At 45.8% G+C, this 19,561-nt stretch overlaps 1 protein-coding gene across 13 annotated transcripts in view; it reads left to right on the top strand.

The window, feature by feature from the left end:
* The window catches only part of TTC3 (tetratricopeptide repeat domain 3), a 137,537-nt gene extending 126,330 nt beyond the window's left edge, over positions 1-11,207 (top strand). For all 13 annotated transcript variants that reach the window (XM_060010312.1, XM_060010311.1, XM_060010320.1 and 10 more), the window contains 5 exons: positions 1,664-2,001; positions 4,240-4,366; positions 4,545-4,679; positions 8,441-8,533; positions 9,676-11,207. In XM_060010312.1, the coding sequence (XP_059866295.1) occupies positions 1,664-2,001; positions 4,240-4,366; positions 4,545-4,679; positions 8,441-8,533; positions 9,676-9,750 (768 nt within the window). In that variant the 3' untranslated portion in view covers positions 9,751-11,207. The remainder of the gene's footprint in view (positions 1-1,663; positions 2,002-4,239; positions 4,367-4,544; positions 4,680-8,440; positions 8,534-9,675) is intronic.
* Positions 11,208-19,561: the final 8,354 nt, after the last annotated feature.

Raw genomic sequence — 19,561 nt, 5'->3', positions numbered from 1 at the left:
TGTGGTCTGTGCCCTCAAAGTGCATATGGGTTTGGGAAAGAGAGACTTTAAGCCTATAATTATAAGCAAAGTGTGCCAAGATTTTTCACAGGAACATAGAACGCTATGGCAGCATAAATTAGGAGGAACTAATCTAACCCAGAGGCCTAGGCCTCGGCAGAAGCTCCGCTGTTGGAAGTCTCAGTGAGTCAGAGATCTGGAATAGGAATTAACCAGGCAAAAGGAGTAAAAGGGGGTGTGTGTTTGAGGAGGGGTGTGTGGTGTGATGTTTGCAGGGTCAAAGTGTTCCCAGTGGAAGAAGCAGCATATTTGGAGGCTAGAAAAAAGGAGAATACACTCCTTTCATAGCAGTAAAAGGAGTCCACGATGACAAAGGGGGCTATAGGGAGAAAGATTATAATCTCGTGCCCACGGGCCGGAACAAAGGGAGCCTTATTAAGGTGTAAGGTGTGTTCAGCAGTGTGGACTTCTCCTCAGGTCACTAAGAAGCCAGTATAAATTTCCAGTTAGGGAACGACATCAACATCGTACTTGACGATCAGCTTGACTGCAGTGTGGAGATGTGGTGGGAGAGGGAGCTGTGTGAGCGATTTCCAGTCAACCAGCTACAGCTCACTGCCCACAGCCGTGTCCCGGGTCAGAGAGGCAGCGGGGCTGCAGGGAAGAGAACAGATTTGAGGGGTGTGCAGGAGGTCAGATGAAAGAGTGGTGCTGGGGCTTCCCTGGTGGTGCAGTGGCTGGGAGTCCGCCTGCCGATGCAGGGGACACGGGTTCGTGCCCCGGTCCGGGAGGATCCCACATGCCGCGGAGCGGCTGGGCCCGTGAGCCATGGCCGCTGAGCCTGCGCATCCGGAGCCTGTGCTCCGCAATGGGAGAGGCCACAACAGTGAGAGGCCCGCGTACCGCAAAAAAAAAAAAAAAAAAGAGTGGTGCTGCTTGTGAGATTGTAAGGCCAACAGTCTTGAGGATGACTCTGGGTTTCTGTCAGTGAAGTGGCATCGGAGGAAGAGCAGGGTGAGGAGACCGCCCTGAGGCTGGTGTTGAAGACGTAGGGCTTGAGTGGCCTTGGAATCAGTCACCCACGTGGATCTGCCCATTAGGAAGTTTGGATGTGCAGATTTGGATCTCAGGAAGATATTCTAGACTCGATTCTTTTTAAAAGTGGGCATTATGGATTTCCCTGGCGGTCCAGTGGTTAGGACTCTGCGCTTCCACTGCAGGGGGCGTGGGTTCGATCCCTGGTCGGGGAACTGAGATACTACAAGCCGCACTGCGCGGCCAAAAAAAAAAAAGTGGGCATTATCCTCAGTGAGCACACAGTCACCGAGGAACAAGAGGGCGTAGCACAGGTGGGGTGGAGGCTGCACTTCTGACAACATGAGGGGCAGCAGCACTTCAGGTGTGCACGGCGGCAGGGCTGCGGGGAGAGCTGAGCCGGGGGCCCAGCGGATGGGACAGAAGCCAGCAGTGTGGGGGCCGTGAAGAGCTCATTTTGAGAAAGAGAAGGTGGCCAGCAATTTTTAAGAACAAAACATTTAATTTGTTTTAATTCAAATACTGTGCACTTGAGCAGCCAGGTTTTATTATAGTTGTGCTTAATTGTTAGTCTTTGTTCACGGATGTCACTCTTAGTGATCCAGCCACTGTGGTGTGTTCCTTGTAGATTCATCCTAAGTTACTTCCTGAGTCTTCAGACCATGATGATCAAGGCCCCTCCACTTCTACAAGTCACAGGACTGGACACCGAACAGCAGTTCCAGAGGAATCAAGTCTGGTCTCTGCTGCTGATGGCCCAGTGGAGTCGCCCTCCTGTGAGCCAGAAGCCGGCCGGCTGCCAGAGTGTGAGAGCGCCGGCCAGGCAGCTCGGTCAGAGCCAAGCCCGGTGGCTGGTCAGAAGTTACCTGGTGCTCCAGGACGTGCCACCCGCTCAAGCCAGTCTCCAAAGAAACCGTTCAATAGTATTATTGAGCACCTGTCAGTGGTGTTCCCCTGTTACAGCAGGTACGAATCCAAAATGTCTGCAACTCTGTTAAGTGCTTTATTGAACTGAGGTTTCCTGATTAGATAACATTACAGCCAATTAGGGGCTGAAGTGGAAAGAACTGCATAATTGTTTTACTCAGAAAGACAAGCGCTGCACTTTTTCCTTTTGTAAACATAGAAGTGAGCAGTTTCAAACCAATAGATTGAAAACATTGAACACTGGTTAATCAGTACTCATCAGAACCCTTGGCAGTTTGCTAAGATTTAGATGAACTCAGTAACTCTCCAACACTAGTTATGGAATCACTAAATGAACTGCAAAACATTAGTTTTACATTATTTCAGGGAAAAAAATCCCACATATAGCAAAGAAGGCAACAGCAACTTGCACCTTATTGGACAGCACCTCTGATTCGTTAGAAGTGTGAGGCTGACAAGGCTAGTTGTAATCTGCTAGTGAGTCAGGTGTGTGCGCATGTTACAAAGGGGTCCTTATGAGGGTGAGGAGAGCTGCCTTTTTGGCGGGCGGTGGTGGGGGGTATAGTTGATTTACAGTGTTGTATTAGTTTCAGGTGTACAACAAAGTGAATCAGTTGTACATTTACGTATATCCACTCATTTTTAGATTCTTTTCCCGTGTAGGTCATTACAGAGTATTGAGTAGAGTTCCCTGTGCTATACAGTAGGTCCTTATTAGTTATCTATTTTATATATAGTAGTGTGTATGTGTCACTCCCAGTCTCCCCATTCATCCCCTCCCACCCCCCCAGAAACAATAGATTTGTTTTTTATGTCTGTGACTATTTCTGTTTGGTAAATAAGTTCATTTGGACCATTTTTTTAGATTCCACGTTAAGCAATATCATATATTTGTCTTTCTCTGTCTGACTTACTTCACTCAGTGTGACAGTCTCTAGGTCCATCCATGTTGCTGCAAATGGGGAGAGCTGCTTTTAACTAAGTCAGCCAGAGTTGTCATTCAGGCACTTCAGGAGTGCTTCTGCATCAACCTCTGACCTCACTCCAGATTGGTGCGAGGGGACAGAGGTACTCCTGGTCTCAGCCTGGAGAGAAGGTGAAGTGGAGGGAATGTCTCTGGGATACAGCTCAGAAGAGAGGAATCCACATCCAGAACTGACCCTCTGCACCTCCCTTGTTATTTCTGTCTTTGACACGATATTAGTCACAGTCTTTGAGATTATACTTTTGAAACACAGTAGTTAATTATGATTGGCCAAGTTTGATGTTTTGCATTTGTCAGTGGAGCCCTGCCCATTTGGAAGTAAGTATGTCTTGTCTGCACATGGGCATGTTTAGCCCTGCCTAAGTTTGATAAACATTGTAAGTTCTCTCAATAGCGATTACCATGCAAATTAGTAAAAATAGTCAAGTTGTAATTACCAGAAGTATATTACAAATAAAACTGTTTGTAATCCTGACTAAATCTGGCAGAATATAAACCACCAAATAGATATGCATCCTAATTTTCTGCATGTTAAAGCATATGAGGTATTAGTGCTACAGATACCAAGTTCCTATTGATTAACGATATAAATCACATCCACTGCTACCTATGAAAAATTCAGGCTTTGAAAACTTTGTTGTTGGTTAGATTTTTTTTTTTTTTCCAGTACGCGGGCCTCTCACTGTTGTGGCCTCTCCTATTGCGGAGCACAGGCTCCGGACGCGCAGGCTCAGCGGCCATGGCTCATGGGCCCAGCCGCTCCGCGGCATGTGGGATCTTCCCGGACCGGGGCACAAACCCGTGTCCCCTGCATCGGCAGGTGGACTCTCAACCACTGTGCCACCAGGGAAGCCCTGTTGGTTAGATTTTTAAAGGGAAGAAGTCAACAAAACTAGTTTGTTCTTAGATAGAATGAGATTTTATTGATTTCAAGTCAGACCCAGTGGCGTCTGATCATTCATTGATTTTGCTTAAAGCTACAGTATATCCAGGCTGTAAGAAGTCAGGTTTCTAAGTAGAGATGGAGATCTCAAATGGATCTATCAGATACACTGTTACTTTGAAAGTCTATTAAAACAAATATTTAGAAATAATATTGGAATTTTCATAGTGCTTTGAAAGATTGATTTTGCTGCTCTCTGTATACAGTTACTGTTGTTGTTTACAAATGAATTATTTGTGTGTATTTGATTTTGTTTCTTTTTGCTGTTGGGTTAATATTGGCCCATAATATTTCTTTGCAGCAGAAAACTTTAACTTTCTCTTGACATTATTCCCACTTTCTCTTTCAGCACCGAGCTTGCTGGTTTTATTAAAAAAGTGAGAAACAAAAACAAGAACTCGCTCTCTGGATTGAGTATTGACGAAATTGTCCAAAGAGTGACAGAACACATTCTAGATGAAGAGAAAAAGAAAAAGGTCAGTTTTTCATTTAGATTCAATAAAATGTTCCACTTTATTCTTATTTATTTATAAAATAAGAGAATTGTGGGGGAAAATGCTTCCAACCCCAAAATGGAGAGCAATTCAGTAGATAGAAGAGGGTCAAGTTTTGGGGTCACTGAACTTGCTTCCCTGCCCCATGATCTTGCTGCAGCCAAATCCAGGAAAGGACAGGAGGCCGTCTGAGCCCAGCTCTGCTGCTTCTGTGACCAGGGCCACCCAGGGCCCGCCCTCCGTGCTTGTTGGATCATCACCCGAAAGCCAGGGGCAGAAGACAGACGACGTCCCTGTGAGTGTTGCATGTATGACCATAGAGTCAGTTTTCTTCTGATGAAGAACAAGAAGGAAACAGAACTATCAATCCATGATTTAGCCCCATTTTTCTAGATTGAATTTATTTGATCTTGAAATTGGAAACCAAGTTTAGATGTACTTGAGTGTTTCATTAGGAGAGCCAGTGAATGGCGAGGTTGTCTCTCCACTTCCACGGGTAGCTCGGGGCCCCTGCATGTAGTGACAAGAAGAGCTGTGACGACATTTTGGGAACTGGGCCTGTGGATGGTCAGGTAAATTCACTTTTTGTATCAAGTGTGAATAGTTGGAAAACTTGATTTTTGGATAATTTTCTTCTACGTGTGACCATGGGCTTTGGAATAACACAGACTTGGTTCCATCACTTAATAACACTGTGAGCTCGAATCATATCTGCCTGTTCGGGTCGTCGTGGGGATGAAGTGCTGAAGCAGAATAGGCAGAGTCAAGTGCTGTGCTCGGGAAAGGCTGGTTGCTTCCCTCCTCTCTCCCCTCAAGGGGCGCGGGGGGCACACAGGAATGAGCCCATTAAATTAACTTGCCTTTAATTTGATATACTGATTTAGATTGTTGTCCTTTCAGACAATGAGAATGTTACAGTGACACAGAACTTTTTATGAAATACTGTTACATCTGTGATGTCAGTCGACAGGGCATTATAACTGTCTTTATGGCTGAGGAATCCGAGGCACAGGTGGCTCGCGCATCTTGCCAGCGTTCCTTCCTTCGACTTGACCACAGCGTCCTCAGCGCACTGACCAGCTCGTGCTGGGGACTGTGCGTTAGGGACCGGCTGAACGTGTGGCTGGAAGAGAGATGGCCGTCTGGCGGCTCACAGCCGTGGGCTTCAGATTGAATTCTGGTGCGGAGCACATTTCCCTTTTTTATAGATTTATTTATTTATTTTTGGCTGCGTTGGGTCTTCGTTTCTGTGCGAGGGCTGTCTCCAGTTGCGGCCAGCGGGGGCCACTCTTCATCGCGGTTCGCGGGCCTCTCACTGTCGCGGCCTCTCTTGTTGCGGGGCACAGGCTCCAGACGCGCAGGCTCAGTAGTTGTGGCTCACGGGCCTAGTTGCTCCGCGGCATGTGGGATCTTCCCAGACCAGGGCTTGAACCCGCGTCCCCTGCATTGGCAGGCGGATTCTTAACCACTGCGCCACCAGGGAAGCCCCCACATTTCCCTTTTTTGTCCAGCTACAGTATCACTGTTCAGGTGAAATCGAAATTAGAAGAGTTGCAGGCCCCATAGCGCAGTCAGCAGTGCAAGACTGCACAAAGAGCGCAGGTTTGCTGACTTGAGCTAAGCAGTGAATCTTTTTTGTGAACTCGTTTTTATGCCTCCCATACATTTTCACTTTCTGCTACCCTTTGGAGACTTTCTGCATCACATACACTCAGGTCCCAGAGGGTCTCACCCCAAAGGGAAAGCTTATGATCATGCAGAGCATTCCTGCAAGGCCTGGCTGGAGTCCCCTCCCTCTCTCAGGGGTGTTCCTGCTGGTCATGTGCTCTGTGGTCGAACAACCAGGTCAACTTCTTGGCATTCTCACTGACGTGTGAGTGTGTGTGTGAACTCCTTTGTGTGCGTGTGTGTGTGTGCACGCGTGCATCTGTGTGCTTGTTGGCCATCCCAAGACAGACCATAATCACCTTTTGGGAAGAGATTGCTTTCTACTTCATGGTTGATGTTGATAGTAATAAAGGTGTAAAAGCTGACTTATAAGGATAATATGTATTGGAACCGGGACTTAATTTGCTAATCATAGGTAGTTTTTTAAAGATTAAAAGTAATTTGCTTTGTTTTTTTTTTTTTAATTAATGTAAAATTTTACTTTTGGCTGTGTTGGGTCTTCGTTGCTGTGCGCGGGCTTTCTCTAAGTTGTGGCGAGCAGGGGCTACTCTTTCTTGTGGTGCGCGGGCTTCTCATTGCGGTGGTTTCTCTTGTTGCGGAGCATGGGCTCTAGACGTGTGGGCTTCAGTAGTTGTGGCACGTGGGCTCAGTAGTTGCGGCTCACGGGCCCTAGAGTGTGTGGGCTTCAGTAGTTGTTGCTCGCGGGCTCTAGAGCACAGGCTCAGTAGTTGTGATGCACAGGCTTCGTTGCTCCACGGCATGTGGGATCTTCCTGGACCAGGGCTCGAACCCATGCCTCCTGCATTGGCAGGCAGATACTTAACCACTGCGCCACCAGGGAAGTCCCTGCTTTGTATTTTTAAATTATAAAAGTTTTGTGGTTCATAATAGAAAATCCAAATCAAAAGAGCATATAAGGAACCCCAAAACCCACCCTCTAAGGGTAACCAGTACTATCGTATCAGTATATATTTTTCTAAACTCTTTTGTATCTGTGTGTATACTGAATTTAGTCAACTGTGCATATATTTGTGTGTGTGTGTGTGTGTGTGTGTGTGTTTCAATTAGAAATATATTGTGCCCACTTTTCCATACTAGGAAATAGTCAAGTTAACCATGGGTTTTTCTGAACTTTGCAGAGACCTTAACCTGCCCTTTCCCCAGGGCTGACACCTCCACCTTTCCTCCCAGACCCTTCCCTGGGGGCCCGCACAGAGGAGTGAGAGCACATCTGACCCATTGCTGCAGCGGCAACAGTGCCATGGGAAAGACAGAAAACCCCGTGCAGCAGTTCAGGGTGTCATAGCCTTCAGGCACTGCCCCCAGCTGTACTCCCTGACCTTAACCCACTGCCAGGGCTGCATTCATTCACTTTCTTGACAGTTTATGGAGTCTCAGTTTGGGGCCAGGTTCCTTGCCAGCTGCTAAGAACACAGATAAGCAAGGCCATTTCCTGCCTTCAGGGTGCTCAGAGTTAAGGTGGGGAGTGAGGGTCGAAGTTAATGATGCATGTGGGGCGAGTGCTGTGAGCCATAGGGAGAGCTTCACGCCTGGTGTTCTAGGCTGGCACTCTGCTTTCACACAGAGCACGCTGTCTGTGCTCACCAGACTGGGAGCGGCTAGGGCCGGAAGCCCTCCCATTCATCTCCGTGTCGCTGTGCCCCGCATAGTCCCTGACCATGGATATTTGCTGAATGAGGCGTCAGTTCGTTTTGTTTTGAGTTATACAAGTAATCCACATTCATGGAAACTTTAGAAAAATAGCAAAGAAAAAAGTTAAATCTCTCAACCAAAAGTAGCCAGTAACCACTGTTAACATTTTATATCTTTCCAGACTCTTTTCTAGGCATCTCTGTATATACACATTCTCTCTATTTTTAAAATATTGAATTATATAATCATATGATACATACTGTTCTGTAGCCTACTTTTATTCAGAGAGTTTTTGTGACTAACGTGCCACGTCACGGATTATGGAATTCCGTCATGATTTTCATCAGCCCCATGATAATCCATAGTGTAGAGATGTCATAATTTATTACTGTCTCCAACTGTTAGATAATTAGATGGACAATTACTTTGTAATACTCAGCTAGTACCATACTTTATTTAGGTATGGGTTGGGGTAAGTAGGTATTTGTAGTATTTTAGCTGGGAATGAGTTAACCACATAAAACATTTTTTTCTCTGAGAAAATTAAAACTTTATTTTTTCCTAAGAAATGTTATTAGAAAATAAGTTGTTCCCTCAGTCTCCTTACTTAACTATAATTGAGAATAATTTTCCACCTTAGCTGTGAAAGTTCTGGAAGGCCACTTGTAAGAAGAGCTCATGTAGTAAGGAGAAATTTAGTTATTCTTTACTATTGAGATGCATTTGTTTCCACAGGTGTCCGGTGCAAATTCCTGTGAAATATGCCTGGAAGTATTCAAATCCAAAAATGTACGTGTGCTGAAATGTGGGCACAAGGTTCACAAAGGGGTAAGGATTCTCCTTGGCCATCCTCATGTCATGCATTTCGACTATGGAGTATTTTGAAAATAAAAAGGGACTTTGTTTTCTAGGCTTCAGTACTTGCATTTTCAAAGCACTTTCTAAACCTCCTCATGTCTGTGATGATTGTCTCCCTCCCAAAGATTGATGCTGCAGGAAGGGGAGCGGATTCCTGGGCCCTGCAGCGGGCACGGTGCACACTGTCCTCTGTGTCATGAGTGCAGAAGAGCAGTTGGCCCCATCAGTTGCTGAAAGTCAGAGCAGTACTGGTTCCTTAGAAGCCAGTTTTTTATACGCACCCGTTTCTTATATGCGTGGCCAGACAGATACACAGTGCAGCAGTTTGTCAGTTTACTGCAGCAGGTGAAGGAAGTTTAACATTTTGGAGGAGAAAAACTAAACTGGGTCCACTGTGCCTGATCCTGGGAGATTCTGGCCTGTGCCCTTCCCAGATTTGTGGTGACTGTTCTGGTGTTTTGGGTGCTGTGAGCATTTGTCCTGCACCGCTGCTGCTGGTTTAGAGCAGATCAGGTCTCTGCCCTGTCAGTGTAGGAATCCCTGAGAAAAGGGGTACACACAGTACACTCACTAGAAAGAGTCCAGACAGCGTGCGGTCTCCCGCACGGCCTACCTCCTCCCTCCTTCCCGGGTAGGGGCATCCTGTCTGGGCTCTCGAACTTACGCACACACTCGGCTCTATAGCGGCGGCAGGCCAGCCGGGAGCACGCTGGGTAGACAGGCTCCAGCGAGGCTGTGTGGCGTGCAGGCTGGTGGGATGGGCAAGGAACAAGACCGGGCAGACAGGGTGAGTCCAAGGGCCAGCCTCTAGAAGTCAGGGCGGCTGAAGCACGAGACTGGAGCAGGGTGTGGGGGGATGGGAGGGCAAGGCCATGCCCCAAGGTCAGGCCCTGAGTGTTCAAGGTCACATTCTGAGGTGGGTGTCTTTGTTCCTGGCGCTTGGTCCAGACTCCTACCCTGAGCAGGCTCTGGTGTCCCTGGGTGTTGGGTGGCTCCAGGCCCTACCAAATGTCACAGTGAAGTTAGCCGTGTCTGCTGAGGCGAGTGGTACAGGAGGGCTGAGGTTCCATGTGCTCCTAAAGGCACTGGCTAATTGTCTTTTCTCATTTCAGTGCTTCAAGCAATGGCTTAAGGAGCAGAGCACTTGCCCAGCCTGCCTGGCTCGTGATCTCCTGTCAGAAGAGTAACCTGCCCTTCTGGAAGAGGCCCACCCACTGTTCTAGGTAGTTACAATTCACTAGAGTATATACTGTTTGTTGAGTTGGAAGAATAACAATATACTACCTTTGATATAAAAAGCAACATGTGAAGATTCTTTGTACTGTGCTTCACAGTGCTCATAAATGGAAATCTTTAATACAGCTGACAGTAAGTAAGTTCCCAACTCTGACTAGCCGCTTAATAATCGCCAAATGGTGTCTGATAAAGTTATGTGTGACCACATCCTTATATTGCTGGGGCTGCTTGCAGAGGTGCTCTCTGAGATGGAAGGAAAACATGGTGAGTGCCTCAAAGCAGGACTTAAATTATAAGTATCCTTGATCTTTTAAAGTGCCCCACGTTAAAGTTTTTTGAGATTAGTATTCCTAAACAAATGCCTACGTTTTTCCTTAAAGATTCTGCATTTTAAAAAATGGGCTTAAGCAAACCACATTTGACTAGGTTGTAGTTGATGTTAAAATATTGGTTGATTCAGACCAAAAGATTCATTCAGATCTCCTCTTCATGTGATTTTGATTTTTCATTTCATTATTTTATTTCTCCCCAGTAGATTTATAAGTGCTTGTTTTTCATATTTTAAAGACATAATGATTTTTGAAAATCACACAATAAACTTATTAACATCAGCCAAGACTTTTTTTAACCCCTAAAACTGAGGCTCCGTATCCATTACCCCAGCCCCACATTGGGAACTTACTCTGAATACTTCTCTGTTCTCATTAGTGATGTCGTCCCTCTTTATGAGTTAGACAACAAGTGTTTGGGGGTCTCTGTCTAGCACACAGTGGGCACTTTCCTTATCCTACCACCAAAAAGAGACACTTGTGTAATTAGACAGTCCCGAGGAGTCCCTGTTACAATTGTTCAGTGTTTGACATTTGTGTAAAGTAATGCATGCTCTCTTGTACTGTGGCCTGAGAACAAAACTGTAACTGCATTAGAAACGTAAAAAATTAGTTCTCTGTAGTGACTTCATAGGCAGTAGTAGTAAATACAGAAACATGAATTCTGGACACATTCCGTTTCTCTCAAACAGGAAGGGTCAAAAAATGTTTTTTCCGTGTGTTCTTTGTTACCCGCTAGAAGCTCACAGTCGCAAGTTCATGAGCTGATTTGGTCGCTTCCCTCTGCCTTGGTTCCCTGTGAGTTCTGATGTCTTAGTGACTTAGTGCATAGAAGCTTCCTCCATATTTCGAAGCAGGTCCCTAACACATTGTCTGCATGTTCAGAATAACTGAGGACTTGTAGATATGAAGATACACAGGGCCCAGTTTGTAGCAGCAGGTACAAAGGGAAAGAAGAGCAGCTGGAGAGAAAGAGAACGTGTTTTGTACATAACTTCAAACAAATACTTGTGAACATGCCTTACACGTGTCCTGTAAGTGTCGAAATAAAAAGCATTCTAAAATAACATCAGTTTACTGTCGTGTTATCTGTTCTTTGTCAAATAATTTAAAGTATTCTACTTGATAATTCAAGACATATATTACGCTGACATTTTAAAAGGTGACTTCATTTGGAAAGAAGAGCCATGGTACGTCTGAGGAGTCTAACCAAGAGGTCTTAGGACATTTTAGAGCCTGGATCAAAGACATCCTCTGTGCCTAAATAGAGGTTGCTAAACTCAAGTTCACAAGATGGGCTGTTGAAATTTGTGAATGGAAAGTTTATACAGAGATGGTAGAGTTTACTGTTTAGGATAGAATAAGAGGTTTTTCATGTGAATACACGTGAAAATGTTAGAGTTAATCCAATTGCATGTCTCAGTATTGACTTTTTTGAGGTACTTGTGGATGGTTAGCAGACGTTTGGTCCACACCAAAATGTCCTTGATATTTGGTCCTGTCCAAAAGCATTTGGCAGGGACCAAATATGCTTATGGATGTTTTAGATTGGGCCAGATTTCAAGGACCTTTTGGTCCTTGTGGATTCATGAGAAGGGTCTCCCTTTTAGAGGACCTTCTGGTATGCTGAGCGCTAAGAGATGATTGAAAAAAGCCAATATTATCAGTCTGTGTCTTTAATCTGGTAGCATTTAATTGAAAATAGTGTATAACTTAAAACAATGACTGTTCCTAAGAGTTTGGATTATTTTCCCTGCTGAAAAGTTTAATCTATGCTATAAATAATGCATAATCCAATATAAAATTGAAATGGTACCCCAGCACTGCAAAACGTTACTACACTTTTAAGGTAATTTCAAAGACCGTAGAGTGGAAACAGGTGGGAAAAGTGATCACACCACAAAACTGAAGCAACGAAATTATTTTAGGTAGTTTTTCAATCAGATGTCACTCTCTGGAAAAATGGATTAAAGGAAACAGGTAAAAGAGATAATAGCAAGGTGGCAGTTTCTTTCATCAACATACGAGGTACTTGCTGATGAGGCTGATAAAAAGGGAAGACAGTGAAGTAGATGGGAAGGCTTGTCTGAATGAGGACCAAAACCATCTCCAGTATGACCCTTCGTGAAAGGAATAGGAAATACATTTCAGGTGTTTTAACTTTAATCGAACTTGATTAATAAACGTTAATCATCAAACTTTATTAAAAAATAATTGTAAGAAGACTGGATCATCGGTTGTATGTAATCCCTTTTTCTCCTCTTCACCCTGATATGATCTACTTAGAGGACACGTGCACCTTCAAGTAGCCATATACCTTCAGTGCTTTGCTGAGAAGGGTGGGCAGCCCTGGACAACAGTGAAAACAAATGTGTACTGAGTATCCACTGTGCGCTAGGCCCTGGGCTCGACATCCTGATACGGCAGTGAAGGAGAGACGAGGACTGTGAAATTTGTCTTCCGGTTACAGACAGCAAACAAATTTAGAATGTAATTTCAGGTGCTGAGAAGGGCTTTAAAAAAGTATCAAGGAAGGTGTATAGATTACTAATAAAATTCCTGTAAAGTGCTTAGCATCGTGCCTCGCACATAAACCTGTGGTAAAGGGGAGCCAGCGATTGTTACTAAGGTCGGGGCCTGGAAATTGCACAGGGAGAGAGCTTGGCGGTCCGGTGTAAGAAAAGCTTTGTTAGATTAGGAGATCTCCTCAGTGTAGCCTAGACTGTGGAACGTAGTCAGGTAGAGAACAGAGCGAGAAGAGATCAGAGCACCTCGAAGTCGTTTTGAAAAATAACAGCTTTGTTCCTGAAATCTCCCTGTTGACTTTGATGACATCGTGATTCTGTAGCAAAGGATAATTTCACCTGTGACTTTTCCAAATCACCTGGATGAGCAGTTTTGAGGTAGCTCTCTGTTCAGTTTGGTTTTAGGACCAGAGTTCTATGCCTGGCTCGGCTGGGGGTTTGTACTGGAGCATGGGAGAGGCCTGGGCAGGCTCATCCCAGTAGAGGAGGCATGTAATCCCAGCTCCCCGGTTTGCGGGGAGAACTGCTATTACCATCACCTCCAGTTTATATTGTCTCTTCCTATTTACCCTTTAAAGGTGAAAGAAAAAAAGATAAAATATTCAGCCAAAATCCAGAAATTAAACAGCATTAGTAAACAAGAAAATCCTGATGAGACAACCATCAATCATCAGAAAAACGTTTTCAGCTGTATTGAGAACACTAATTTTGGGCATACAGATGGGAAAAAAATGAAGCTTGACCTCAAACCATATATAAACATCAATTCCAAATGGATGGATTCCAATGGATTCCAGTGGTCCTAAATATGAAAAGTAAAATAATAAGGCTTCTGCAGAAAACACAGTCTTCTTGGCCTTGGCAAAGATTTATTAGGGCATGAAAAGCACTAACCATGAAGATAAAAATCTGACAACTTGTATCATTACAATTAAGAACTCTATCAAGTCAAGCTGTGAAGTGGAGGAAATTTTTAATATTTCCAACAAAGGCTTCGGAATATATTGAAAAATGTTAAGAAGAAGAAAAGAAAATGATGTTAAGAAAAAGGTGATATATTTAGAAATGAGCTAGAGATTTGAATAGGCTCTTCACAAATATCCAGATGGTTAATAGGCATTTTGATAGCCAGATTTGTTCAGTATCCATCATCAGAAAAATGCAAATTAAAACCAGTGACCTAGATGCCCACCAGGATGACTAACATAAAAAAAAGACTGACAGCTAATACTGTAGTACCCTATGACAGAGTCCCACCCCAAGGCATGCACTCAGCAGAAAGGCATGCCGTAGTACAAGTATTTTAATACTCGCTTCATTCATAATAGCCTCAAACTAGAAGCCATCCAGATGTCCCTCAACATAGAATGGACAAGTCATGGCCTATTCACGTGATGGAATACTCGGCAATGAAATGAAGGAACTACTCCTACACAAAACTGCACAGATGATTCTCACAAACAATACTGAGCCAGAGTGGTGAAACAAAACCGAATTCCCTTTACGCGAGTTTTGAGAACTGGAAACTGGTCGGAGAGGTCAGCATCCTTACCTGTGAGGTGATGCTGCTAACAGGGAAAGGGCATTGGAAATGGTCTGCAGTCTTCAGGTGAGCAGTGCTGACCGGAGTCGTTCAGAAAATTCATGGAGCTGTACATTAAAAATGCGTGCACTTTTCTGTGGTTTTCAGTAAAACTGAACAGCAAGTGTAAAAAACAAGACAACGCTGATACACCTGGGCCCCAGAGGCATAGTGAGTGTGTGGTCCCTGGCGAAGCTCATGGGAAGCTGGTCCCGCGCCTGTGTGCACGGCCCTCACGGCTGTTAGATTACATTCCCACCAGAGGCCCGGAGTGACCTGAATGCCCCACCGTGGAACAGGTGCCCCCTCCTTGGGTTGCCGGCTCCTGCAGCCTCCCAGCAGGGACCTCAGCCCGCCAGCGGGCCTTCGGGAAGTTGCTCCGTAGGGTGGTGAGGAAGTGAGCCTGATGCCAGATTCGTTATTGCTGCTGAGTTGAGAGGAAAAAAGCCAGACCACACCTTGCTGGGCAGGTGGTGCCAGTCATCTTGCAGTTGTCTGGTGCTAGCGTGGAGGACCGTCCCCTTTGCAAGATCCGGTGCTGGCATCCTTGGCGTGGGTGAGGTCTGGGGTGCTGGAGTCTGCTCTAACTGGCCCCGGTAACAAGAGCCAGTTGTTAGGTTTTCAGGACTTTTGTGATCTGGCTGTTAAACTACTCTTAAGAGTTGAATTACATAAATTTACAATTAATTATATAGAGGGCTTCCCCGGTGGCGCAGTGGTTGAGAGTCCGCCTGCCGATGCAGGGGACGCGGCTTCCTGCCCCGGTCCGGGAAGATCCCACGTGCCCGTGGCCGCTGAGCCTGCGCATCCAGAGCCTGTGCTGCACAATGGGAGAGGCTGCAACAGTGAGAGGCCCGCGTACCGCCAAAAAAAAAAAAAAAAAAATTATGTAGTAAACAAAAGCAATTCCTAATTACTACAGTTTATTCTTCATGCTTTTGCTGGTTACTGACGTATATAGTGTCTGTAAGGTGGAAATACTACGTAATGGGATTCTGTGCATCTCTTCCCAACTCTGTTCAATGGTGTCACATAGATACCTTAGAAATTACATAGGTGTCACATAGACAGCTTGAAATTGGCTACGGTTGTGAGTATTTACACCACAGAAATTGGCAAATGCTACATATAAGGCCCCCGCCCACCTCAAAGAATTTGTGAAAGCAGGAGTCTTGTCTGTACGAGAAAAAGCCTGTCTGATGGCACTGAAGTTGCCCTTTGTGTCTTTCTCAATTCACACTTGACCTGGTGATTAGGGGACTTTAACACGTAAGCCTTCTGAGGTGATTCAGGCTAAATGAGTCCCTCCCCACGGCTCCATTTGGTGGGGGTCTTCACGCTCACTGCCATGGCTGCTTCCTGCTTCCCCCCGCCGTGGCCCCATCCTGGATCTGTCATCCTGGGAAGAAGACGCTGCTCACCGCAGTGCCCGGGACGTGCTGGACCAGAGTCAGAGGCCCAAAGTCCGTCGCCGAGTCAGCCTCTCCCACAGCAGCTTTGCTCCCCCATCTCACCTGGCCCTTCTGCAGGTCCTCCTCTGCTGAAAACCACGGAAGGCCCCCTTCTTGCCTCTGGCGACGCCCTGCCTTGAGAGCTTGCAGGTAAATCCAGAGCAGGTGTGCTTCAGGAGGGTCAAACAAGAAACAACCACGAGGACAACTCCAAGCCAGAGGCAGCTGACTCATCTGCCCTCCCTTGAAATTGGGCCAGCCCTCGGCATGCCACAAGAGCCTTCACAACAGAGCAGTTAGTATTTAGTACCCGGGCCTCTGTGGCAGGACACTTCAAAGAGAAATCCTTGCTCTTTCTAACATGTATTTTTGTGTCAAACAGAGGTGTCGTTGTTTTCAGCAAATACCTTGGGATTCGAGTGAATAAATACCATTCTGTTTTTGTAACTTTTCTCTCTCCACTTTTCAGAAGTTATGTATAAAGGCATTTTGCCTAATTCCTTGAGCGCTCTGTTTCAGCTATTATTTATTTGGTGTGATAGAAAGGTCTTACTTTAGATCTCCCTGCTGCCAGCTCCGAGCTTCGTGTCCTGAAGTACCACCCGGTCCTAGCGGGGTGAGCCAACCGCCTCCCAAAAAAGAAAGCAATTGAGCAGATCGACATTACGCTTCCTGACGCGCTCTGCTGTCCCAGCGCCAGCAGGGCTCAGGCTTTTACTGGGGCCTCATTGGAGGCCACGTTGCTTTTGCTTCCAGTTTCAAAACAACCACAGCCTCTAAATTGGCCAGACCTTTGACAGCTGAGGCCTAGCACTTGCTACACCCCTTCCCTGTGAGGGACGTGGCCATCAAACATGTTTCCTGGGCCCGTATGAGACGACTGAGCCTGCGTCTCCTTGTCCCCACTGTGGACCTCTCCTAGGGGACAGGGGCCTTGTCACCCCTTCCCTTCTCCCGGGGAGCCTCCGTTCATCCCTGCTGTGCTCTCTGGGGGTGAGTCACGTGGCCCTGACATTTCAATGGGCTGTCCATTCATTCATGCATCAAATCTCTATCTAGCTCATGCAGGCACCGTTCTAGGTGCTGGAGATGCGACAGGGAGCAGAAGCGATGAGAGGCCCAGCCTCAGGCCCTTGACGTTCCAGTAGGGGAGGCCGGCGTCAACTGTGATGGTAGGTAGGTATTTGGTATGTCTCTGGTAATCTGGAGAAAAATGCAGCCAGAAAGCAGTGTGTATGGGAGGGGAAGGGTCACGCTTCTAAACAATGGCCGGGGATAACATCAGCCCTGAAGGTGTTGGCGAGGAGCTCGGAGGACAGGGAAGGGAGGGTGTCCAGGCAGACAGAAGGCAGGAACAGCCTGCAGGGAGGGACCTGCTGGTGTGTAAGGAGAGCAGTAGGCCAGTGTTTCCCCTTGCTCTGGTGGACTGTGCAGAGGTAGGAGGTTCCCGGGGCAGGGACAGGGCACCCGGGGCAGGGGTTGGGTCTTGGGCCTTAGACCAGCCGACGTGGAGGCATTTCAGCATCTGGCGGGCAGTGCGGCCTGCAGGTGACCCCTTCTTTAGTTCTGCATGTGGACGTAGAGTCACAGAGGACTGGCTCCAGGCTAGGCAGGGGGCATTTCTGATAACCTTTTCAACTGCATTCCGTCAGCCTCCTAACTGAACCTTTGCTTCCAACCTGGGCGCCCCAGCCACTTTCCCATCCCTCTCCAGTCCCTGGAAATTCTGGCCCCAATCAGGCCCCTAGGAGCTGCCTTCAGCGGATCTGCCTTACAGGGCTCTGGGGACACCGGTGGGTCCACGTATCCAGGCCTGAGCCCCTTCGTTCACTGCCACCCTCCACCGCCCGTTCATCAGCCTCTTCCCCGCTTCACCTCCCACACCGGGACCTAACGTAGCCCCTGGCCTGCAGCAGCCGGCCCCCTTCCAGTGCTCCCACCGCGGGCTGGCACCGGAACCTCCCCTCTCTTCCTGCCACACTGCCTGCATCCCTTCAGTGGTGTGGCTGGCAAATTATTTCACCTCTTGGAGCTTCAGTTTCCACATGCATATAATGAGGATTAACGAGTGTACTCGTACAGAGCTAGCTGCTCAGTAAACACTTAGAAAAACACCCCAGTTCAGGGTCAGAGCCACGACTGCAAACTGGCCTTGGCGGCCTCCGAATCTGGTACCTCCAGCCCCCATCCAACCTTCCTCACGTCCCCGAGACACAACCTCTTACCCTCACTGTCTCCCAACATGCTTTTCATGAATGACTGTTTTCTCAAGTGTAGTAGAATGTTCTGGCTACTGCACGGAGTGATTACACACATCGCAGCACTTAATTTCTCCCAAGTACCCTGAAGAGCAGAGCTAACTCTTACCCCTGTCTTACAGGTGAGGAAACAAAGCCAAAACTTCCCCAAGGTCACGTAGCTGGAAAGTGTCAAGTCAGGATTTGCCCCTGCTGGGCTGACTTGCATCTCTAGCTATTTATCTGCTGGCCACTTCTTCCCCTGCAGCCAAAAGAGCTCAGGTTCCCAGGCCGCAGCAGAACTTCTCCAACCACATATTCTGAAAGCCCTCAATATTTTACCACTAAGAATGTAGGTTTTCCATAGATGCCCTTGATCAGATTGAGCAAGTTCTTTTATATTCCTAATTGGCTGAGAGTTTTTTTTAAGTCAGAAACTAATGTTGGATTTGTCAGATGCCTCTTCTGTGTACATGTGGATGGTCATACAGTTTTCCTTTTTCAGTCTGTTAATATGGTAAATTATACTGAATGACTTTAAAATGTTAAGGCAATCGTACTTTCCTGGGATAAATCCCATTTAACCATCCTTTTTCGTATTGTTGAATTTGATTTTCTAATTTGTTTTAGAACTTTTGCATCTATATGCATGAGGAATATTAGTCTATATTATCCTTTCTTGTAATATCTTTCCTTTGGTTTTGATAACAGGGTTATTTTTGGCCTCATACGGTGAGTTTAGAAGTATTCCTCCTTTCTGATTTTCTAAGAGTTTGTGTAGAATTGGTAGTGTCTTTCGTAAATGTTGGGTAGAATTTGTCATTAAACCCATCTGGACCTGGATTGTTGTGTTTTTATTTTGATTCAGTTCAAAATACTTTTTAATTTTCTCTTTGACCCATTGGGTTGTTTTAAAAGTATATTATTTCGTTTCCAAATGTTTTGGGTTTTTCATGTATCTTTTTGTTATTTCTAATTGATTAATTTTGTTATTTCCATGAGTCAGGGAGCATACTTCGTATGATTTGAATCCTTTTAAAATTATTGAGTTGGTTTATGGCCCACGATACAGGGCCAGAACTTGGCAAGCATTCCATGTGCACTTAAAAGAATGTGTATTCTGCTGTTGGTAGGTCAAGTGTTCTGTAAATGTCAGTCAACCAGTGAACTTAGTGGATCGTGTTGTTCAAGCCTTCTGTGTACTTTCTGATTTTCTGTCAATTTGTTCTCCCAATTAGAGTGTGAAACTTCTGACTGTACTTGTGGATTTCTCTCTTCTTGGCGTTCTAACAGATTTTACTTTGTGTGTTTTGAAGCTGTGTTATTAGGTATGTAAATATTTAGTACATGTCCTCTTGATGAATTGACTCCTTATCATTATGAAATGGCCGTTTTTTTATTTCCAGTAATATTCTTCGGTCTGAGATCTACCTTGTCTGATATTAACATAGTTACTCCAGTTTTCTTTTGGTTAGTGTTGGAACAGTATATCTTTTCCCATTCCTTTACTTTTAACCTGATCGTCTTTATATTTAAACTAGGTATTTTGTAAGCAGCATGTAGTTAGGTGTTACATTTTTAGCCAACCTGACAATTTATGCCTTTTAATTAGGGTGTCTGGACATTTACATTTGATGT

Source organism: Delphinus delphis, chromosome 4, assembly GCF_949987515.2.
Source record: "Delphinus delphis chromosome 4, mDelDel1.2, whole genome shotgun sequence".
NCBI classification, from domain to species: Eukaryota; Metazoa; Chordata; class Mammalia; order Artiodactyla; family Delphinidae; genus Delphinus; species Delphinus delphis.
The sequence above is the reverse complement of the archived record's forward strand: the minus strand, read 5'-3'. Positions and strand labels throughout refer to the sequence as shown.